The sequence below is a fragment of the Electrona antarctica genome, assembly GCF_951216825.1.
Source record: "Electrona antarctica genome assembly, chromosome: 19".
Taxonomy (NCBI): domain Eukaryota; kingdom Metazoa; phylum Chordata; class Actinopteri; order Myctophiformes; family Myctophidae; genus Electrona; species Electrona antarctica.
In genome coordinates this window covers 22,100,681-22,126,306 of record NC_136800.1, presented here as the reverse complement: position 1 = coordinate 22,126,306, position 25,626 = coordinate 22,100,681, and the positions used below count along the sequence as shown (strand labels likewise).

Below are 25,626 nucleotides of genomic sequence, written 5' to 3'. Positions count from 1 at the left end.
AGTGTTACGCTAAGTGGGCATTTAAAAACATTGTGGGGAGCTGGAAGGCAATGCTTTACATGGTCTCTACATGCAGTGTGAGGACCTAACCGTGGCTCCTGTCTGAATCACTTGAGAAAACACGAGGTCACACACGGTTATATGGTACAGTCGATAAGTACTGTATAAAATGTTGTGCAAAAGTATAGATTACGCAGTATAGCCTAGTAATAAGCAAACGGTACATCCATGATCTATATAAAACAGCAGCAGTCACATACAGTATAGGTCTGTCAAAATAAACGCACTTACCCAGTTAGAAAAACTGCTCTGGTGGACAGAACGAATGAAGCAAATACAATCAATGAAGGAAGGATGTCCTATCTCAGAAATGTACAGGTTGTATTCACTGCAATTCAAATGTAATTCTTTAATTCATTCTCACAACTTCATAGCATAGTCCACACTGATGCAACTTGCAACTATTTGCAACCACTTGCAACAGAATCCCCAAACTACCAGTGCACATTATGTTGCGTCCAAGTATATAGGGTGATGATTGTGTATATATATATATATATATATATATATATATATATATATACACACATACACACACCGGTATATATATAGGACTTAAAATAGCACATTTTAACCTTATCTTTATAACTGGTCCTCACTACTCAGGATTTTTGTGGTGTACTCTGCCTGCGTGTTATATATATCATGTCATTTGTTTGCAGATTAGGCACTTTCTGGCACATTTGGTGATCTGTATTCACTCATTCATTGTGTGCACTTTGCTCTTTATGAAATGCATTGCCTTGGCTTTCCGTACATAGAGCAACTTGCAGTTAAGGATATATGCTGCGTGAGGCACTCTCTTGAGTGTTCAGAGTCTCCTGAGCAGCCCTTGGTCAGCAAAATGACTAACACTAGACCAGACAGACTAACATGTGATCTCAGGACTCCACACAGCATTGCTGTGGCTGCTGTTTACTGAGGTACTTTGTTCCAGTGGGCAGGAAATCACCCGCTCTGAGCATTAATTAAGCCTTAACCTTGAGCCTAGTTTGACCCAGCCTCATGACGTCCCTGGTTGTCTCTTCCAACAAGCCGAACAAGGGAATAAACAACAATTCCCCACTGCCCCCGACTGCCGTCCTCAGCTTTAGTCTCATCCATTTCTCTTCCAAGTACTTCTCACTCTAATGTTCTGTTCTTACACAATCGTTCCATTGTTTACTACACATCAACACTGTGGCCCTTGCACTCTGCTCACTAGTACGTAGCTTGCTTGATTTTCTATTCATCGTGCAAAAATATACTGTAGGGCTTAAGTGGCTGAAAATGTTAAATGTCAGCTGTTTCTCAAAAAAGTGTCATAATGCATGATGTTGATATATCTGACCTCTATGAGGTTATTTCCTCTTATTTTACAAGATGTGAAAGTTACGACCATAGGGAGGAAACTAGGATGAAGAACTGGTTCCAATGTTTCCATATGATTCTCTCATGAATATACTGTACAGCATTAACCTACTTTAACAAACTATGAATAGAAATGTTCATAAGTAACAGAACGGAAGACATGTAGAAAGAAAAAGAGGTTTGTGAATAAACGTAATTGTTCCATTAATACATAGTCCTCTAAATGAATTGGAATAATGAATGAATTTGTTCTTTAACCACAGAACACACAAAATGATATGCAAACATAACACTAGGTGGAAATAGCTGATCTACTAGCTCACAATGCAGCCTTGTGGCACGCTGTTGTGAGCTTGAAGATGGACTATATTTGATGTACAACGTCAACGTTTACAAAGAATATTGTGTTTAAATGGTGAAAAACCTCAAGACGTATCTGTACACGTGAAACAGACACAAGCAGCTGGAACTGAAACGCTTCATCATAACAAGTAAAATGCCAAGAAAGTCAGAGAATCACTAAGCGTACCTACATCATTACAGTGATCTAATTGCCGGTGCTGCCGCTAGTGTAAGAAATCTGGCACTTCATCAACACATAATTACATTGAAGCATGTGTCCCTAACAAATGTGGTGAGTCACCCATGTGATTCAATTAAAAAACAGGTCCGGGCTCGCATTCCTTGCCATCCCTGAGGTCTGCTGGAAAATAATTAATGTTCCAGAAAAGGCACTGCTTTAAAAATACACCATATAATCGTGTCAGTTTGTCTTTTTGATTAGCACACGCCGTACAGGGTCGGAGGAACTGTAATAATAGGTGTTATGATGTAAAAGTCTCTCTCCATTCACTGTCATTACAGTGTCTTTGTGCACGCTGTGCTGTTTGTTCTAGGGGTGAGGCGAATTTGCTTAATCAGTTCAGGAAGGGAAATTGAAGTGACAAAAGTAGAACTCAATTGCTGAGCCTGATCAGACTTAGACTTCCATTATAAAATGTAATATTTCATATAATGTTAAGTAGTGTAAATGATATTTTTGGCTAAAATATGTTTTTGTTAAAAAAGGTTAAAGCTCTATATTTTGAAAGCAATAATTGCTATAGTTTGTGTTCCATAACAGAAGTTTCCCCGTCTGTCCAGCTCTATAGAGCGTCGCAGTCTCGCCCCCTCGAGAGACCCGGTTGTCGTGACAAATCATGACAATAAACACAATGTTTTGGGCCAAACAAAGAATTAGAATGTAGGAAAAAACGGCAGGTTACAACACTTTTTTTGTTGGTTTTCTTCTTTGTAATTATTTGTTTGGTCCAAAATATTGTGTTTGTTGTCATGATTTGTCACGACAAGAGTTAGCGTTGTACGACGCTTAAAAGGTCTTTAAATAAATACTTTTTGAAATGTCTATGGGAAAAATGCATTGGGATTCATTTCCTGGGCCTGGCGTCATCATGAAAGGGGGCGGGACTGCGACGCTCTATAATAAAACAGAAAATATATTTTCAGTTGGGTTGCCAGTTTCAGCCAATCAGGAGAGTGTACCCATTTATCAGCTTCAGTGTATAGTGTTCCAGATTCCAATTTTTGGAAATTCTCATTGTTCTTTTTGTTTCATCACTTTCAATTTCACCTGTGTATCCTGTATATGCTCTCTGTCTTGACTGAATAAAATTGGTATCTCGACCTGAATATCATTTTCTGTTATAAAGAGCTGGAGAGACAGACTATATCGGGAAATAGAGCTATGTAACCTTTAAAGAAAATTCAGGTTGAGAATCACAGTTCTAGACAGCTAGACTCCAACAGAGTAAGAAAAGGTTATTATATTCAATATACTAATTAAAAGCGATCGAAACTAATGGAATTGATGCAATCCTGGTTCAGACCTTTAAGGTCCCTGCACACTGAGCGCGTTTCTCGGATTTCTAGCTGCGTTTCTCCATCGGTTTTCCGAAAAACGCGTCCAGTGTGCAACCACCTTAACCCCCTGAACCCCAGCATGCCTAGTCCGAGGTGAACATTTGGTTAAGTAGCAGATACAGTATAGTTTGGTGAAGGTATTTGGTGTAGAGGGAAAAAAGGGACCCTAGTATAGACCCCTGGGGGACTCCCGTCAACAAAGTATAGGGATTAAGTGGTAAAGCTACACAGCAAAACCCAGAGCAGTAATTGAACACTGAGTGTAAAACAATGAAATATATATATATATATATATATATATATTTATTTTCTTTTTTTTGAATAGCTAAAATCTAAGATGACAGATACTTTCCCAGTTTTAATGGGTCATATTAACGTTCTGGATATAATTGTACTGTCACCTGCTTTCTGGCTCTGCTTGCTGTGAAGGGGGGGCTCCAGTTGGGTAAGCATGCAGAGATCATGTGCCAAATTAACAGTCAGAGTCTGACATTGTTCTGGCCCAATGTTCCCAAATCAAAGCAATTTACCTGAGGAACAGTCTAATCATAACGCCTCACCTACTGGGACCCGTTGCACTAATAGTTCTGCCTTTCAAGTAAGTCATTAGCTGCTGTCACACACTGTGATGCTTGAATGATTCGGATGTCTTGTTTCCTCAGCTCTCGCATGTTTGCCTTTCACTTCCTTGTCACCAAATGAACATTGTGTTGTCCGGGTTCTGTGGCACTGACCTTTGGTCCCCTTAAAATGTTAACCACTTTCCATCTGGTGTCCCTAATTTTGGGCACGTCATTACATACTACATAGGCGAACGTTTTCAAAGATCTTTAAAAAAAAAAAAGAAATATCCAAAGCATTAAAACAAAATGTCAAAAGCACTGGCAGACAACAGGCTTACTGTAAGTGTTGTGTAGGGCTTAAATGATTAAAATAAGTCTGTTTGGCTGTCAGTTAAAAGCCTAAACTAGCAATAGTGTAACTGTATGAAGGACATTATGTATGATGGTAATGAATACTCCTCAAAAACGTTTGATTGAGCCATTGAACTGTCTAGCCATCGAGCTGTCTAGAATGGATCCTTAAGGCCCAGTTTTAGGTGATAAGGTGACCACCGAAAAGCGAAAACTATAACATGACGTCACGTCGCGGTGGTAAGTGATTCACCGCTCACCCAAACATCTCTGTTTTTACTAACCACTGTTTCGGTGGTCACCTTATCACCTCAAACTGGTGTATGAATAGGCCTTTACGGACACATTTTTGCCCTGTCAGAGTTGAATTAACACACAACTTCCCTGTGAAGTGTGCATGTGAATATGAATGTGTAAGATCGCCACAATATAGGCATCTTATCTCTGAAAATCATAAATTCTGTCAGTATTTTCTAACCTTTGGAAAGCTGTAGTCTAATGATTGCACCCTTCAAGTGCTTGCAGCGGAAACATTTTTAGACCATGGCATGGGAGGGGCAGCACATGTGTAGTGGCTCACAAATACAGTAAAAGGGTGGTTTATACTTAGTTACGTGCTGGTGTCGCACCGCGAAAATAGACGATCTACAAACTCACAATGTGTCACAGGCTCACAGTCACAGCAAGCCACACGTGTATAAATCAGGCATAACGGTATAATTACTCCCTTCCTTATCGTTGCACGGCTTACTGTTGAGACCGGTGCCATCTCAGTGGAACGTTTGCAATTCTCAGCATCCTTCATTTCATTTTAGTTAATTTGAAAGTCATTTAACTTTGCAGTTACTGCTGATCAAAGTAACATCCATATTTATGCACACACACACACACACACACACACACACACACACACACACACACACACACACACACACACACACACACACACACACACACACACACACACACACACACACACACACACACACACACACACACACACACACACACACACACACACACACACACACACACAACTTTCGTAAATTTGCAGCATGCTCTGAAAAACACCCAGCTACAAAGTTAAACACAACATAGAACTAATAACTAGAACTAATAAGCATGTTAACATAACATGGATGTAGATGGCAATAAATATCTCTATCACTTCAACACGCAACATTCTTCTCTCATCCTTCCTTATTAAGCCAACCATCAAAAGAGGAAGATATACATAATATAAAACAGAAAGAATCATTCTGGAAACAGAAGAAAAATACAGCAAAGTGTGACTGTCTTTCCTTAGCAATGTTCCAAAGAACAGGATTGATACCAGTCCAGCACATTTCTTGGCAGGAAACAAAAGCGTCTGCACAATAGCACTTATGGGGACTTCAAAGAAATCCCAGCGGTCTGGAACTGGCCCCTTACTCAACAACACTAAAAATACCATTGTGATTGTCGAGGTGCCATCTCAGAGGTCTGTAACTTTATAAGGCAAAGACAACGCCATCCTACTGTCAACTTGTGTCAAGTGACTGGGTAATACTGGGAAGATAACAGTCTTCCAACCATCTTATCTCTGTCCGACTAGATTGAGCCGTACATGTTATCTCCTCGGGCCCTGTGGCTTTGATGGACGTAAACGGTGAAGTCACATGTCAGGTTCAGCCTGTGGCTACCTGGGCAAAGCTACTGAAGGAGAACCTCTCACCTGCCACTTTTCTGGCAGCCAGGCCGGGTAGTAATGTGTAATCATGGTCATGCGATCCTAGTGGTGGTCATACATCATGGATTGAAATGCTGTTGAGCATTTGATGGTTGATTTGCTGGAAATATCAGCACTATCTCTAGATCAACACGTATTCGTAATTTGATTTCTGTGTTGTTTTTCCAGCAACATGCCAATAAAGGACATGATCGTGTTACGTAAATACTAGTAGTGCAGTAACAATCATATTACTTGACGAGATGTCAGGTGTCATGCAAAGTTGACTGCTTTTTTGATCCAGGCTTTACAGAGGAAATGTGTCCCATGGAATCAACAACAACAATAATGAACTGAATGAGCGGTATTCTTTACAATACTTAAAGAGGGCTTGAAGCGGCACAATGTAACTTTTCTTTAATGAATAACATTTTATTTTGTCCAATCTGTATTTTAGAGTATGTTAATACAATATAACGTATACAATTGGGGGGTTTTCCGCCTTTCTCGTCTCCGTTCTTCTATTGAGACATTTAGATTGTCAAAGGTAGACACAGGATCATAATTTTGACCTGATGGACAAGATTAAATGTATCCCCCTTATAGGAATGGTAAAAATGTCAGCACTTGCACAGGAAACGGGGTTCAAATCCGGGGTAGAAGAGGAAGGTTACCTAGTGCAGCATGTTTTTAGTTCTCTTCTAGCCAGAGGGTACACAGCAGTAAAACCACATTTTCCCCCCTCAAAGAATGTAGATTTTTCAACCTTTGCATACCAGATCACTAAATCACGATAGTGACAGAGATTTAGAGACCGCCTCATCTGACCTTTAACCTCAGTCTCTCACACATGGCCAAACCATATCCTACAAACATAATATCCTCTCAGTACAATGGCAGGAGTATCACTCATGATTATTAATGAGTTGACAGTAATAATCGATTCAAATTCCGCCAGGGTGCGGTCGATAGCATTGATACCATTACCATTACGACACAGCAAGGTTAAGTGAGTTTTTTCTTCTCCCATGCTGGACATATTAACTATACAGCGATATTACTCAATTTAAGAATGTCTTGCCATTTGAATGGTCTAAAACACTTCAATCAATATCTGTGTGACCATAAACCTCACTGGCCTAAGTGCCCTTAAGCAAGAAGCCACAAAAGTCAAACTTGTGACGTCACAGAGGAGTCAGGATATAATCGCTCTCAAGAGAACACTTTGGAAAAGATGGCAGAGAAGAGCACCAAGGGCCAGATAAGCATACATTACCGAATGCGGAACTGACAATATGACAATAGTATTATTAGGAATTTAGGATCGTGGACAATGGACATGTGCCAGTCAAATCATTCTGCGAGTTTATAAAACCCACAACTCTAGAACTGTATCTATACGTTAAGACAGAAGTGCCAAGTTCAGAGTCAGATTAAGATTTCTGAATTAAGAAGTGGTGTATGGGTCCCCAGAATGTCCAAAAGTACTCGGTGGCTATTGCTCAACATCTACAGGGAGATGTGTGCATCTGTCATCATGATCTCTGGTATATTCTATCGGTGACCCTTGAACATGATGTCCCGTGGACTTTACCCAGTCTTATCACTCCAAGGTCTTGCACTGTACGTTTAGCTTCATAATTCTACCTCATAAATCCATTAAAAACTACCGAACAGTAGGAAAACATGTTAATAGAAGAAGACCCTGCCTGATTACTCAAGATGTTGCCCTCTAGTATCCTCAGAGCGGCACACAGGAAGAAATAACGGACACACAAATGGCTGTTTTAGTTACAGAATCATAACAGTCAGTCCATGCAGCAAACCTAATTGGGCTCATATATAGTCCTGTACTCTGTTGTACAGTTGAGGATGAACGCGCCAGAACAATAAAGACCATTCAGTGCTTTTGATCCCCTGACAGAATTTTAGCCATGACAAGAGGAAGCACATGCTGAGAGGACTTCCACTTTCCGATGTGTCTGCTTGCACCAGTAAACTTTTTTGATCAGGTGACGTGAGTGTGAATGAGTGTCTGTGTTGTGTCGTGTGTGTGTGTGTGTGTGTGTGTGTGTGTGTGTGTGTGTGTGTGTGTGTGTGTGTGTGTGTCAAGGAAAACAGGCTCTGCTTGATCAGCGGTTTCAGGAACAGAAGGAGCTCAAAGAGAAGGAATTGGTTAACAGTGGAAAGTGCTGATATCGACATATCGCTATCTATCGCCACACACAATCAGCAACTTCAAGGACCCTCAGAACATATTATGTCATGTCACAGTCAGACATAATTTATGCAAAGCTATAGCACTTGATCTCATGTCAAGCTGGCCTGTGTGTGTGTGTCAAAATACAGTGATAGTACTACTACTTACACACACAAAGTATTGTTTATGTACACACACACACACACACACACACACACACACACACACACAGACACACACACACACAATCCTCAAGTGTTCATGTATCCATTTGTAACTGTCTCTGAAGTATACTCAACTCTGTTTACTCATTGTTACAAATAACCCTGAGGATGTTACTGTGCCCGTGTCTCATTCATTTCAATACATCCCAGTGTCATAACTTCCATAACTGACTTACATGACTTACAGTAGTTACTAGTTGGTACTCACCATTTAATGTCCCATGTGATGACCAGGAGGCAGGAGGATACAGGCAGGTTTCAAATGGGTTGAAGCGGTTTGACAGACCGCAGACAATGACAGAGAAAGTGAAACAACAAACAAAACATAGTTCAATTGTTACAACAAAACAACGTTGTTGTTTTTGTATTAAACGTGAACAATAACTTTAATGTTAGGGCTAGTTTAAAAGTACAATTCATTCATTGTGCAACTGTGTGGCCGCCAGCAAAGTGTAGCCTACAACACATCTGTAATGCTCGTAGCACACCACTGTGTATGGAAACAAGAAGCGACATAAACATTGTAGTACAATGGGACTTTTACCTGACTTCTTCAAAAGAAAACGAGTGCCAGCGCGATCCTAAACGTCCAAAAAGTGCCTTGAGTAGGAGGAATCCCGACACTGGGGTGGCCCGAAGTCCCAAAACAACAGAAAGGACTTGACACCTGTGTGCGTGTGCCTTCAGTGCCCTGGCCTCTCTCTCTCTCTCTCTCTCCCTCTCTCTCTCTCTCTCTCTCTCCCTGCAGTTAGAGTAAAGTTAATCCCGCCCCTCTGGAGTAAAAAACTAACACACCCGCCGCCCACATCGACATCCTCACACTGCCACCTAGCGGTTGTTTGCGGGATACTGCCATTCGATGCAACCACTAGATGGCCATGCTGCTGAACACTTTTGTTTTGGGAATGTCATCACTCATCAAAGCAGCGACATTAATAATAACAACAACAACAACAACAACAACAACATTTTTTAGTTTTGAAAGGGGCTTTATAAGTGCTTCACCTGTAATAAATAAAATACCAAGCCTGGGAATATGGAATCATATGATTCACCTTCACCTGTAATACAAATTAAAAAGAACAAGCCTGGGAATATGGAATCATATTTCTTCTAAAAGCATATTGACCCACACAGCTATTTAGATGAACTTGAGTATGTATGCCTTGTTATAAGCAGTGCTTTTAACTTTGTGTACTCAAAGACGCTTTACAAAACCTAAATAAAAAACTATAATAAATAAATCTGAGGATCAGGTGTCATTTCAGGGAAAGAAACACTACAGGGTGGCAATCAAGTCCTAAACCCTATTTAGCTCAATACGCATCCTGAGCTTGTAGATTTATGACATGCCCAAAATAGTGATGCCTGGTTGACAGAACTGTGAATGAATGTGTCACATGTATCATGCAATTGAGATACATTCCTCACCGATCTGCAAAAAAAGGAAAAATAATGAAATATATGAAACAATGAAAATGTGTAAAATAACAAAATCCTTCATTTATCAAATTTTAACTCAGAGTATGCAAATGGAACCAATTAAATTGACCCATAACCGGTCCATTTGGTTCCATGTGTATGCTCTCAGTTAGAAATAGCACTGAGGATTTTATTGTATGAACTACATCTGTGACAATTGAACCCCTTTCAATCGTTCAATGTCACGGACATCAGATCAAATGTCTTTTTGTGATAAACCCACCAAGATGTCTGTAAGTAACCTCAGTTCAGTCGATTACATTAAAATAAATATATCACGCAGCAGGTGTGTTACAGTAATGTTTATTTAACCATGAGTGTGCACAGAGTGAAGACCTTATCCTGAAGGTCTCAATCCTAAACCGAACGTCTACCTGAGATTCAGTTCAGTTTAGCTATTCACACAGTATTCACATAACAATGTGGAGAAAAACAGATCTAATCTAAGCTTTCTGTCACACATTCCAATGCTACAGTACACATCATGTCGAACAGTACAGTACAGTAGTAGAGCTTTCTGTTTTCTTGGCAATTCTACAGATATAGTTTCTGAAGTTGCCCTATAAAAAAGAGAGGTTGTTTCTTTATTTTCGAATCAGATCAAACAATATTTTTGTTCCACTTTCTTCCTTGTTTTTTTAAGCTAAATCTTCTTACCATTCTGCTGTATTGCTCTTGCTACATTGAAAAAAATATAAAAAGAAGAGAGTTACATACATCTGAATATTGACTGGGCATGTGGTATTTATAAAGAGCCTTGTTGTGGGGGATTTGTGGCTATGCTTCAATAGTCTTTGTTTCCTGCCCGTGACAACCGAAGGGTCAGTATCTCCTGATCATCATCAGCAGTAATCAAAGAAGAGAGGAAGGAAAGAAACAAGAAAACAAAATAAAATAATCTCAGAGGCTCATCAGTTTATCAGTCTAAATCCTAATTTATGGTCTGTTGCATGACAGTGTTGCATGCTGAAAAGATTCAATATACAAGCTAACAATGTGTCACAAAAGCAAGGCGTTGTATATTGGCTATTTTCGGCATGCAACATCGTCGTACAACAATCAGATTTAAGGTTCTGCTGAGATGCTGGGGGTCACCAGAACGGTCTCTCCCTGAGGTTCAATTTCTTCCACTGCTGCCGCTGACGTCATTGCAGTCTCTGCTGCTGTTGTCACCTCTATTTCCTGGTCAGAGACTAATAAGGAGGTGTCCGTGTCAGCAGCGTCGAAAGACTCACCCCCGAGGTCAGCCAGTTTGATGTAGCCCTTACTGTTGGATCGCTCCAGGCGAGGACAGCTGAAGCGCCTGCCCCTGTCTCCTTGCCGACCTGTGGACACTGACAGGCTGCAGCGCCGCGCAGACCTCGGCTGATCTGTGAGCGAGTTGAGCGACAGCCGTGACCCCATCGCCCTAGCGGTGGGCGACGGTGGAAACAGTTGCATCTGTGCTTCCTCCTGTCGTTGCTCGCCCGCTTCGATGCCTGCCAACACGTCATGGCGCTCTTGGGGCAGGCAGGGGTCGGTCATCGAACGTTCCTTTTCTTCATCCGCCACCACAGTGGCATGGCTTCCACCAGCCTGCACGTTTACACCATCTTTTGCACAGATGGCGACGTCCCCGATGACCTCTCCGCCAAGAAGCTGTGCATCGGCCTCCGTCCTCCCCGACTCCTCCACCTCACGGTTATTCAGTTTGATGACTGGGAGTGTAAACGCATTGACGGAGGAGGAGACGATGGAGGTGGTCCCCCACTGCCGTGGCTGCGGGGTGTGCTCGCCACTGTTGTTGTGGTCTCTGTAAATGCTGTAGACAGTATCTGTGAAGGTCTGGATGTCCCTGGACCAGCTCCGTGGCCTACCAGCCAACGACGGGCGTCTGTACACCTCGTCGAGTCCAGTGTTAGGCCAGGAGCCGCGAGCGTGCATCGCGCTGGCGCCGTGCGGTCCGGGCAGGCCATCGGGGCTCCTCGACTGAGTGTAGTTCACCAAGCCGTTGAGGGGCGAGTACTCCTTCGACCGCACACTGTGCAGGTCGATGACGGTGGAATAGATGTCCCTCAGGTTGATGATTTTGGTTTTCTTGTCGCGGTTTTCGTGGAGGACTGCGTTGGCGCAAATAAAGAGGAAGATGCCGATTCCCATCACCAGCGGGCCGAAGACTTTCAGGTTGTCCGAGTACAGGTAGGTGTCCAGGAACTCACACAGGAATCCACAGGAAGGAGAAGCATTGAGCAGGCTGCTGTTGGTGGCGTGACTCTCGTTGAGTGACACCTCCCGGTCCGGGGTGAGCTGATTCCCGCTCCAGTTGGAGGACACAGGCGGACTCTTGGAGTAGCTCATCCAGTTGGCCCGGTGCATGCCGGTTCTCCTGCGCTCCTGGTACTCCTTATGGTTGGGACTGGGCCAGTAGCCCAGGACGGCCATGGATATTCCCACCATGAGAATCATGATGCCCACGGCGGCCACCAGGCCTGCCGCCGAGCACAGGTTGAGCTTTCCCTTTACCACCACCACGTCGTTCTTCTTCCTCTTCTTGAGTTTCCTCTTCCTCTTGTTCTCGGCTCGGTTCTTTGCGCGCAGGGAGTCCTGGCGCCGGTTCATGCGCAGCAGGCCGCCTGTGGCGATCATGGTGGTGACTGGTCAGCTCTTCTCTCAACCTGGCAGAGGAACAGAACCGGAGAGATGTTAGGTGAAGAGATTGGTGGGTTTTTTTCTTCTTTTCTCTCCTTCTTTTAATGTTTTTTTAATTTATTTTTTATTTTACTGCAGGGTAAAGTCCTGAATAAATTTCCCTACGGGTACATTAAATAAATCCATATCTTATCTAAGGCATCGCACAGCAAAATCTTGAGTGTTACATTTAACTGAACACTCTGCAAATACTTTGTAAGACACTATAGATCAGTTCAGATGAACAAAGAGGACACACCACCCCTAAACCAAACTTAAAGACACTACAGACCTTCAGACTATAGAGTATAGACTGACTGTTTATATACTGTGATATATGTGTGTGTACGCATGCATGCACACACACACACATGCACTTGATTTGAGTTGAAGTAGTGAGAGCCAAACATGATGCCCCTGTATTACAGTTCTGGCCTTTTCTTTTACAGCGAGTGGTCGTGTATGTGTGTGTAAATGTTATGACGTTGTGGTGGTATACAGTATAGTTCTGTTGAGGCCAGTTAGTTTTGCTGTTGTCTTTACATTTCTTTGTGGTGATCTGCGGTCCAACCACGCAGTGATACAGGCTGCTGTCAGAACACACGCAATACAGTACAGTGATGGAAGTTCTCCAGAGTATTTGAACTCATACTGAACCTCTTGAGACGCCTCAGAAAGTACAGTACAGTCTCTGCAGGAGAGAGGCACATTAAGTACTTTCTCTTCTTTCTTTCTATACTGAGATAAACAGAAGTCATGATGAGCTGGATCCAAACGTCCATATGTTACAATCCGGTCTGTGACTACTACAGCATGCGGTACGAGCATGTGGCATTCTGGGGCTTACCCCTGAGAGGGCATTAAGTCCATTGTCTAAAGAGAGCATAAGGCTGCTGACAATATAACACAACAAACGCTAACGTGCTTGATGAGAGATTACTCATGATATCCAGGCACACTGCAGAGATTAGGTTCCTACTGTATTATATATTTTGTGTGTATTGCACAAATGTCGGCTGAGGGCATTTATCATCACGTGGCAGATTAACAAACCCATTGGAGCCATCTGCCGATCTATAAATGCTATAACACGACAGAAAGGAAGACAAAACGTAAGTTGACAGTTGGGAACAATGGGTGCCTTTTCATCTATATTCAGCCATGCCGGTGCGATATCAGCGTATGAAAACGTAATGTGTGCAGACAGCAAAGCCAGGAGGCATGTTCTCTATAAAACTTGCACTCTCCTTAAATACCCCTCTCTATTCAACCTCCTCTCTCTCTCTCTCTCTCTCTCTCTCTCTCTCTACCACAATATTCTTTTAATTTTTTACCATTGTCTCTCTATAATGCAAGTCCACTTAAGCCTATACTTTGCCCTATGTACGGTTCAACAGCAATTGTAGATTGTAGCCATTCTACAAGCTCACAACGCATCACATTGTGACACATTGTGAGCTTGTATAGCTGCTGCTAATTTGAAGGGGAAAAAATCACACCTGTGTGAACTGAGTGGTGTAAGGTCTTATATAGCCTGATCAGCTGTGGTCCGATGTAATGTCTGACGTAATGAAATCACACCCGGGTGAACTGGGTGACCGTAGCAACCATGCTAATTTTTTCTGCACAGACAGACAGACAGACAGACAGACAGACTAACAAAGCCAGTTGTAGGAGTGGTTTACACCACTCAAAAATACAATATTTTATAACCATTGCTCAAAATAGTAACGCCAGGGTTACAGATAACCATGCCAGGCATCTAAACACTAGCATACTGTACCTAAGCTATAGATCCATTTGTCTGCATGCTGGAGCATCCCCTCCCCTCTCCCATCCACAGTTTCTGCTTGCAGATGTTTGTATATGTATGTGTTCCAGGCAGTTTTATGCTGCATGGCGTGATTACTCGGGTCCAAAGGGCACTGAAGCCGCTGACAGCTATTTTGAACACTCTCAGTCTCCTGATTAGTTCCAAGCACACAGGGTGAATTTTAATGTGGGGGATAAAGTATGCTTATATAGACTCGTCCTTGAATATAGGTGGCTATTTAATGTGACTAATCATAGCTAATTATGCGTGACTTAGGCCTCAGATTCATGAATAACTTATTCCACAAATTATTTTCGGAGCAGCAATTAGAGCGTCATTTTCAAAGGATGCTTTGAGCATCCGCGTTGATCTCGCCCTCTCTGCAGCCCCAACGGTCCAAAACATGATGGAGGAGCTTGCAGATGTTCTCAAGACCCAAGACAAGGTCCACGACCACGTTATAATTCCAACTGTAACTTGACTGCAGAGTCGCAGCACACCTGAGCGTCAGCAGGCTAACATCAGCAGCCCTTGCTGTTACTTAACAGTCCTCCTGTCCCTTGGGCACAAGCAAGTGAACCTAGACACTATTATACGTGATGTGTGGGCGGACCTCAGCAGTGTCGGGTGGTGGGCCGAGGCCGAGGTGGGTGTGGATTGTGGAAGAGTCAGGTTTCGCCTCTGTCCATGGTGCTGATAGACGGAAGCTTCAACTCCAAGCTTTGTCTAATAATAATAATCACTGCCTTTGGGAATGCTTTTCTCGCGGGAGAAACGTATAGAATAATTAACGCTTGCTCCGAAAATTAGGGGATGGGGGCCCGGGGGGGCGCGCGCATATTTTGTGTGCAATGTTGCGTGATGAATCGACTGTTAATGTTATCACGCATCTGCTTCTCGTCAGTTGGACGGGTCGTGAAACAAATACGAGCTGCTGTTGAGCTTGAGGAGCCCTGAAAATGTCCAGATCCATAGCCAGAACATCTGTCTCTATACAAACCATAACACCGTATATCTGGTCTCGGCAGCCACAGGCAGATGATAAACATGCAAATCTCTTCCTGGGTCTATGAGCCCAACCATGTTTTCATAACTTGCACACACTGCAACACGAAGCGAGTCTGATTGGGCTATAATCGTTTGCATAAGGCAGGATTGCCAATTGAATTAGCCTATGTCTGCTTAATTCAATTTAATGGATGAATTATACTGACAGAAACATAAAAAGTTTTACTTAATCGCAAAAGAGTAGAGTGCTGGACAGGTGCAGGTATTTTTTCCATCACTTGCTTATAGTCTTAGAAGGGAGACAAAATTCAACATATATGAAGTAGCCTAACTATCAAACGTCAACCGTTTTCAAATTTAATTAATTCTTTATCGTCCGTGTCTAATGACAGGAGGCGTATAGGCTAGTTTACAGACCTCGCGCACAGCTCCTCCAAGTATTGATCGCCAATGTATATTCCAGATCGAAATAGCACATTTTCCAATTATTCTCACCCGATTTTAACAACCATGCCTTACCCCAATATCTATTATGCAATAAGCATTGTAGTGACTCTCAAGTACAACCCTTAAAATGGATGTTAGTGCGTGGAATGGAAAATGCGACCATTCAACACAAAGAATACGGCTCATCGCTGTTGTAATGTAGTAGCCTATAGGGCTAAGCTGTTTCCCACATGTGGGAAAAGTAGAACCGTAACAAGTCATAAATCCTTACCAGAAAATGTTCCTTGTCGATCAAGCGTCTTCAAAGGCGCGCTCATCTTCATGAACCGTGGCTGAGCCGTGCACATCGTGGGGCGGTGCGCCTTGCTGCGCCACTGTGGTGCCCAAGCTGGAAGAGTGCGCTCCTCCAACTGAACACGCATCCCCGGCGAACGGCTCCGGGAGGGGCGGGACAACACCATCTACATCGGAGGTGATTATTGGGCAGTGTCAAAATCACGTTGCCAGAATCATTGCATGCATGGTGCTGAAGACATTTTTGACATTTTCTAGTTTATGTAATAAAACTCGTTATTATTATTGTTTAAATATCTGAACAAACAGTAGAGTAACCAATAAATGCAATCCTAATATGCCTATTATGCTATATATCACATAGGATAAGACTCACCAATTGACCAAAATTGCTGAGTGCATGCAGAATTCAAATGAGGGAGAGCCCATCCCAATTGTCTTTGTATTCCATAATAGGCCTTTTAAGAAATGTGCCTTTGTTAGGGTTGTGAGGTTAGAAACGGGCTTTTCTGTTAAAAATAGAAAATGAAGCCGGCAATTTTCTGCTCAGACATTCAACCTTCTGTCCTCACAACCAGAGCTGCAATTGAATTGTAGCCTATACCATTTGTGTCCACAGTCCACACACATGTTTAAAAGAATCACATTTGACAGAACCCAGATGTCTCCAGACTGACTATGCATGCAGGAGAGAACAGCTATACACTGGGCATGATGGATCAAGTCCTCAAGTCCATGCCCTGGAGAGTTGACAGACATTTTGTGACACAGAAATGCTTTTTGTTTATGCCATAAATTATTACCATATGGAATAGAGAGTTCATGTAAAAAGAACACAGAAGTGTGCTATAATCCATGTATTTTATACAGATGCTTAACATGGAGAGTTGTCTTTAATCCCAGGGTGTTAACCAGTGCTCAGTATGTCTGGATTTGCATCCATGCATGCCACAGTATAGATCTACGATTACGCAATGAAAAAGAAAAGAAGAGACAACAGATGTTCTGGAGGGATTCAACATATGATGATCATATTCCTAGACATGTTCCTAGACATTCTACTTGACATGTATTTTTATGCCATGTTAATGAATTGAACACATATAGGACCACAATGGAAACAAGTTCACAGGACATTTTTGTTATTATCCTTTTAGTCTTAATGTCTGACTGTACCACTTGCAGTTTACTGTACTTGTATGTGTTTTTTACTGTAAATAATACACACAATGATTTCATGCAATGTGCAGGTATATTATAGCTGCCTTAGTTGCTACAGATTCCAACCCAACAGCAGGTTCAATGCAGTCCATCAATGAGTCCATGTATAAAACAATCAAAACACCTTTGAGGGGGAGAGAGTGTATATTCACAGTAGCACTCTGCAACTCCCGAATAAGAGCATGAGTAAGCCTATGGGTGCTGGGTGCATAAAAATAAAACCAATCACCTGACTGATGAAATTCTACCCTCGGGGACAATTCAACCCTTTCACATCAGCGGCTTAAACCCCCCAATCACTCAGCGATGACAGACTGAAGAGGTTATTTCCTATTATCACAGATTTCAATCGGCAATCAGCCTGAATCCGGTCCAGTCAGAGGATGATGAATCCCTCCACTGGCTTCAGCTGTAATTCAAACAAAGTCTGGTTTCACTTTGCTGCCCTCTGTTCCCCCGATGTCTACTCATTGACACTGCAAAATGTGTGCTGTTCTAAAGGTTCCACTTAATTAAGTCAATATATTGAAGAGAAGGGGAAAGTAAAGTAACATTAGTCTGAACATAGTGTAGGGTAAATGACTAATGCTCTGGTTATCTAATCGTGATATTATAGCCAGGTGTGCTTTTGTGTGCGTGTGCGTGCGTGCGTGTGTGCCTGTGTTCGTGGTGTGTTTAAAAGGGCTTGATACCACAAAGAGGAAACAAAGAAAATTCTGCTAAATGATGTGGTTCTATGAGAACTCAGAGACATTCACTACTGGAAACCTTACATATGGCACACAGTTAAACAAAACCCATACTGTACATCTGAATGGCTCAGCACTGGATAACGTCAAGGAAGGAGGTGCAATCTATTTTGAGTTATATCTGCAAAATGACTGGTGGTCTGCCAAGGCCCAAGGAATCCAGGCATTGACTGTGAAGAATGTATATTATGCACAACTTCTATAATGCAGTGAAAGCCATCAGTGCCCTCCAAAACCAAAACTCCTCTCTCAGTGAAGAAAGATATAGCTGAACACTTCCAGACCGTGTTGAACCGACCTGCTTCTCCTGACCGACCGGGCAGTCCTTCAGGAGCTGCCCACATGTTCAACAACCATAAACTAACTATGTCCCACTGAGGTCCTGGCCACAGTCGTGTCACTAAAGAACAGTAAGACCCCTCCACGTGATGGCATCCCTGCAAAGACCCTGAAATAGGATAGCTCTGCAACAGAGAAAAGCTTGACTTCATTGCTGATGCATAGAAGCATGAAGCAGATTCAGATGTATATTCAAATTCATATTCAAAATTAATTATTTCACATATACAAAATTACGAATATTATGTAGAGTTGGTTTAAGTATTTTTTGTACAAGCTCCCAGCAACATTTGCAGGTTCAAGGAAGAGTTAATTTTGCGATTAAGTAAAACTTTTTATGTTTCTGTCAGTATAATTCATCCATTCAATTGAATTAAGCAGACATAGGCTAATTCAATTGGCAATCCTGCCTTATGAAAACAAGGAACCAATTCTACATAAGAAAAAAACAAGAAACATGCATATCTAGCAGATATAAACAGCAGCAGATATGAAATCACAGTTTCATGAGTACTCCCCCAACAACAGAGGGATGCACACATCTGTGAAGGCAAAGGTGAGAAGGGTGCCGGCGGCAACAGCAGGCGAATGTCCTTTTCTGTAGCTGGCAAAGTGCTGTATAGCAAAGTGATGCTATGCAGACTCATACAGAGTATATTGTCACTGTTGAACAGAGACCTTGGGCAGTATTATGCGTGTCTTAAGTACCAGGTCTTATTACTTAATTTAAGACCTGGAGGCGTGATCAATGCCATTTGGCTATTCTGAGTGGCCAAACAGCATTGACCACGCCTCCAGGTCTTAAGTTAAGTCATAAGACCTGGTACTTAAGACACGCATAATACTGCCCCTTATCTCCAAATTTTTATAAATGAATGCCCCATTTTATTCTTTGTCGTATAACAGTCAAACAAATAGGAGATCTACAAGCTCAAGACACGTTCTACACATTTTGGCCTATAAGTGACATGCCCAAAGGGCCGCCAAGTTGAAAGTGGTTACGTCTAGTGCGGTCGCCTCACAGCTAGAAGGTCCTGGGTTCGATTCCCGCTGGGGACGCTTTGTGCTGGGGGCGTGTTCTCTCCTCCACGTCATCAGTGCCCATACCCGAGGCGGGGTTGGCAAAAGGGCCTTTGTGTGTGAAGTTTGCATGTTCTCCCCGTGTCCCCTAGGGTAGGTACCCTCACAAAAACATGCAGTAGGAAGACAGTGTAGCGCACAAGATTACATTAGATTATTGACACTGGATGAAAAAATGGGTTGCAAAATCGTGGGATAAAAATAATAAAAAATAAAAATAAAAATAAACTAGAAAAAGTGCCCTTCCGGGCACAGGTCTCCACCAGGAGGATAGGAGTGTGTGTGATGTTTGGCAAAATGTTTAGGAGGATGTTTATTTTTATTTGTTTTTGCAACAATTTTCTTCATTTTGTTGAGGAAATGCAGAGCCAGATCACTCATAGCATCTCTGAGGATAGAATTCTGGATGAGCAGGACATGTGCAGCATTTTGTACAAAACGGGCCACTCCTGAAAACTTTGGAAGGCAATCTTAGCCAATCAGTGTACAATCTGAGAAATCCAACAGACTCGTCTTGATCACATGACTACAGAGATCATGTGTACCGATTGCCATTTCTTCATACGCCTTTGATGGCAATTGGATGATTTGAGGCATTTTGTTCCAAAAATGTGTTTTGCAAAACTCAACCTGTTGGTGGCGCTATAACAGGCCAATGTGAAAAGGGTGGGATATATTCCTCAGCCTAGTAAGAAAATGTGTGAAAGATTTCACGTAAATTGCATGCTGCGTTCATGATTTGAGGCTATTCTTGCAAATAGCCTCTAATCTTGCAAACTGTGAAAGCCAATTATAGCCAATTAGGATGGAATATGAAATATCAGACAGATCCGACTTGAGCACATGACCATAGAGATACTGTGTAACAATTTGTGAGATTTTTGGACAGAATCTGGAGGAGTAATATCAAAAAATGTGTTTTACAAAAGTCGGCCTCCTGGTGGCGCTATAAAAGGCAGATGCGGAAAATGCAGGTCAAAGGTTTGTCCTTGGCCTCTAGGGAGTGTGCATGCAACGTTTCACGCAGATCTGTGCAGTTTTAGGTAAAACATGTGAAAAGCTGCCTCATGGTGGCGCTATAACAGGCCGTTCTGGAAAATGTGGGGCAGAGGTTCATCGTTGGCATCCAGGGAGTGTGTGTGCAAAGTTTGGCATCGACCGGGTTAACGGTGCCGGAGATTAGCTGTACACAGACGGACGGAAGGAAGGACGGAAGGAAGGACGGACGGACACACACACACACGGACGGAGTGCAAAACATACTCTCTCCCCATGCCTTCGGCCTGGTGGAGACAATAAGTGGTTACGTCTGTCTGTGGATTTTATTAAAGTAACCATTCATTAACAGGAGCTCATGACAAAATAATAGCTACAATAGATCCATTAGAACACAGGTTATTTATTCCATTTCCTGAAAAGTAACGGTTTTGGACATAGGTTTCCCCCCCCTGACAGAAACAACAACCTACTGCCCGAGTCTCAGTGTATAGAAAGAAATCGGAGCAATGTGGTTAATCTTAACAACCTCCCAGCTATATCCTACTAGAGAATAGCAGAGAGCAACATTAATATCATGTCCTTTGCACACTTGTCAAATGACACGGGGGGGACTTACTCTGGGCTGGCTGTCCGCAGAGGTTTACGAATATCCTGTGAAATTTTCATGAAGCGATGATGGCTCGGGTGACCACAGTAGGACAGGAATCAACTCCTTTCAAAGTATGCACAGGTGTCAGGCAGGGTTGTGTAATTATCCATACTCTAACGTCTTCCTTCCAACCATCTGGATGCTTGCTGCACAAAGAGGTGCATGGATGCAGTGGTGTGATTGTGGACTACCGACTGGATGGGAATTGGGACCCTATTTAATGTCTGGAGGCTCCAGGCTGCCGCTAAAATAAAATCTTCACACATCCTTGAGAAGCAGTATGCAGATGACTGTGACACGCAAACTTAAAGGGGAATGGCCAATTTTGTTTGTTTTCCTGTGTTAAAAACTACAGAAGCATGACAACATGGCAAGCCAATGTGCAAGCATTGACAATTACTATTGACTACTGTCTTCTAAGCTTGCACAATGGCACCACCTAAATCTATTGTTTGTCTCCCTTTAGTCACTTAAACCCCATTTCAAAAAAACAAACGATATAGAGGGAGAGCAGAGAGAAATTAGTGTTGACATTGGTGAAATTCTTTTGAAACAAAAAAGGGATGTCAGGTTGAATGTGTTTAACAGTAGCTGTGAGGGCCTATACACTGTGAGTAATGGGAAGAAAGAGAGGTATTATACCATGCAGTGGAAATCATCCAAGCACTTAGTAGTAGCACCATCGTTCACACATCTTAGAGGTATCATGTCAGATTGCAGCAGACAGTGACATTTAAGAGCAGATAAGACACGCCTCAGCAGCCTCCCCTCCAGAAGGAGCGAGGTGACCGGGTCGGCCGGTGGCTCATGGGTCGGCCGCATGGGTCGGCCGGTGGTTCATGGGTCGGCCGGTTGGCCCGGACCGACCGGCCGACCCATGAGCCACCGGCCGACCCATGCGCCGACCCATGGGCCGACCGGCCGACCCATGGGCCGACCGGCCGACCCATGCGGCCGGTAAATTCACCTCGCCCTCCCTCCTCCTTTGGCAAGCTCCATAGGAGGTTGTTTCTAAAATAAAAAACCCAACATACACCCAATGCTCCAGAGATTCTGTAACTCTGCCTCGCAAGATGACAGGAAGCATCCGTTTGTCATTTCCCAATCAAGGAAATATACAAAATAAAATCTTTAACAATTTTTTTAACTATTCAACGCATATAAACGTAGACGCCCTTTCCGGCTCTGGAGCGTATGTGCTCAAGGGAAGGCAAAACTTTCCAGAGATTCCTTGCGAAGCACCGCGGAAACATGAGCATGCATGTCATGATAACAATGTTGCGCTGACTGGCTCACTAGCTGTTAGCTGGGGTCGCAGTGACATTCAGTTGAATGAACAAAATTGGATTTTTGGAGGTGAATATTTGTCAAAGTGAAAATAAATATTTTCATACTATTGGTTGGTTGGGATGAGACACCGATTTGTATATAAGCTTGGTTTGACTGTACTAAACAGGCATAGTTGTTTCTAGGGGTGGGGGGCGAGGGGGGCAGCCCCACCCCGTGGGGCCCACGTGGCCCGCAATTGTATTTGCGCACGCATGAGATTGAGACGGGACCATGGTCTTATTCAAAAATTATTTGTGGATCTTCAGCATTTCTAGTTGAGGACCCCTGGTCTATATGGTATACAACACGGCTGGCAAGACATCAGAAGCAGAGGTAAGGAGCAGCTCAAAACAACACTAGAGACACATGGAGTACAGCACACACAGCTTGAAGGCCATGCTGAGACAACCTGGCATGTCTTTCAGGAAGGACTTTGAGGTTTAAAAGAGGAGTGAGGCAATGGAATGTATCTTACTTGTAATCATTCCGATTGGTACACTGACCTGTCTCTCACTTTATGTATATCTGACTGTATACATTCCCATACATTTCATATTTGATACAGGACCCCAAATAGAAATAAGCCGTAAGGCTTTCTTGGTTTTATCCTTTTAGCATCCTTTTGCTTTGATTGATTGATTGAAGTATTTATTAACAGTTTGCAGAATTACAGTACATTTCAAGCACAACTCAATACGAAAATAATTTAGTCCCTTGTTTGTGCCGAATCTGGATTGTACATGGTTTGTTGAGCTCCCTCTGGTGTTGTGGGTGTGGACTTCATTGACATTAAGGAAGTATTTAGACAGGTACATGGGTATCTCGGTGGTGTATCGAATCTTGTGGACCAGACCCATTGCAAGATGCTGTACTCTGTCGTCAACCCTAAGCCATTCCAGCTTGTCAAAGTGGGCAGGGGTGAGGTGGGTTCGGGGGGTGAGGCCCAGTAGAAGCCTGACCAGTTTGTTTTGGGAAGTCTGGAGCCTTGTTTCAAGGGCCTTTGAGGTGCTGTGGTACTAAGAGGTGCATGCATAGTCGAAGAAACCTTGTACGAGGACTCCTGTTAGGGTCTTCAAGGTGTTTTTGTTGACCAGTGAGGAGATCCTCTGTGGTTGACCTTTTTGATTACGTTGGTGGCCATTTTATCACCGGAAAGATTTTCCTCCAGGATGGAACCTATAGGTAGGTAATTTCATCTTTTCGTGTGCCAAAAAAACAAGAAGCCATCTGCCTTGCTGAGATTACTATTTGATCAAAAAAAATTAACTCAGTTTTTCTCAGGTGTAAAGATAGTTTGTTATCAGCGAGCCAGGTGCAGATTCTACGGAGTTCAGAGCTGAGGGCCTTTTCAACCTGCAGTTTGTTCCTGTCCGAGACCAGCAGTGCGGAGTCATCTGCGAACAGGAACAAGTTGCAGTCACAAGCTGATGTCATGTCTTTTAAATTATATTAGGAACAGTAAAGGCCCTAGTATGCCTCCTTGTGGAACGCCACAGCTCACTGGGAGGAGGGGGGGGGAACAGTGTTCCGTTCACCTCCACCATCTGTTCTCTCCCCTCCAGGTAGGATCGCATCCAGCTCAGTAGGTGCGGTTCCATTAAGCCTTTGCGAAAAAAGGAAGCGTATGTTCATTAAGTCGAAAAAAGAAAAGTGAATTGTCGGTGTTTCCATTAAACTGATAAAATGCGCATATGAAATAAGTTCATTAAATATGCAGTAGTTGGCACTGTTTTGCCAGTAAAGTGAGGCTCATGTAAAGTAGTCCTAATCACACCATTGATTTAGGGATTTGATGCGCTTTGTGCGTGCTCTCAGTTTAACGGACGGGACCCCATATACTGCGCTGTAATCCGATCCCTGGTCAGCGGCTGACCGACCGTCAGCAAGTCTACAGCAAGCCAGCGGGCATCTGCTGCTTTCACAGTATTGACGAGTGATGACACCTACAGTCAAAGAACGTACAAAGAACGATTTGTTATGCTTGTCTTAATATATCCGGGGCACATGTGTAGCCTATATGTCGCGGGACTCTATTGGAGCATACTGGTCGTTTATACTGTAAATTGATTGATTGCAGCTGCAAACAGTTGTGAATAACTTGTTTCATCGGCTATATAGCCTATAGCCTACATGTTTAGGTTTCTTATCTTATGCAATGAATATAAATATATAAGAATAGATGAAGCATATGCATGGATCGAAATCGAATAGCCTGCAGGGACCCAGGCAGCTAGGTTATATAAAAGTTTAGTCTACTACACCACGTGTGTGTGTGTGTGTGTGTGTGTGTCTTGCATCCATATAGTAGCGATCCAGATATCAAAATGATCGGAGCGCCCCGATCAACTGGGGAGGATTCAGACTTCATATGGGATCTTTGAACACACTACACAATTATTAATCGGACGGGTCGGGTAGTAGTAAATTGGGACCTTATATGTATCCACAACATCACTCCCTCTATAGCCAACCTCCCATGCACCGTTCACTCCACTGCCTCCCCATCGTTTTTTTTAATTATTTTCCAACTGTTCAAAAGCGATATAATGCGAGTTCAATGCTTTCTAATTAAAAACCTTTTCTGCAAGTGTTTCCATACACTATTTGCGCATTTCCCTTTTTTCGAAAAAGCCTAAATCCGCAACCTCCAAGCGAAAGTGTTTTTGCGAAAAATTGAGACTTATTCGCATTTTGATGTGTTTCCATCCAGGAGATTTTGCGCAAGAGCCTTAATGCGCAAAAAAACGGCTTTATGGAAACGCACCCACTGATGTGCTATCAAAACCAATTGCTTTTAGCTTGTTAACCAGTATGGAGTGGTTCACGGTGTCAAGTCTTTTGGAGATCCAGCATGACCATGCCACAGTATTTGCCAGCATCCACCTCGTGTTTGATGTGGTCACTCAAATAGAGGAGGCATGTGTCAGTGGAGTGGGAGGTTCTGAAGCCGGATTGAAATTCGTACATTAATGTTTTTGTGGCAAGATACTTTTCAACCTGTTCATAGACTATTTTTTCCATCACTTTCGAGATGGAGGTGGAGCTAAGAATAGAAATAGGGCGGTAGTTGCCGGGGTCTAATTTGCTCCCTTTCTTGTGCAGGGGGGTTACAGGGGCGGCGGTGGCTCAGGGGTAGAGTTTCCGGATGGTAACCGCAAGGTCGCCAGTTCGAA

General features: G+C 42.9%; 1 protein-coding gene across 1 annotated transcript in view; it reads right to left on the bottom strand.

Annotated features, from left to right (window-relative positions):
* Positions 1 to 10,145: 10,145 nt before the first annotated feature.
* The window catches only part of LOC306912537 (transmembrane protein 200C-like), a 37,149-nt gene continuing 21,668 nt past the window's right edge, over positions 10,146 to 25,626 (bottom strand). The window contains exons 2-3 of the mRNA XM_079488834.1: positions 16,065 to 16,254; positions 10,146 to 12,512 (exon numbers count right to left, since the gene is read on the bottom strand). Coding sequence (XP_079344960.1) covers positions 10,924 to 12,483 — 1,560 coding nt within the window. The 5' untranslated portion in view covers positions 12,484 to 12,512; positions 16,065 to 16,254 and the 3' untranslated portion in view covers positions 10,146 to 10,923. The remainder of the gene's footprint in view (positions 12,513 to 16,064; positions 16,255 to 25,626) is intronic.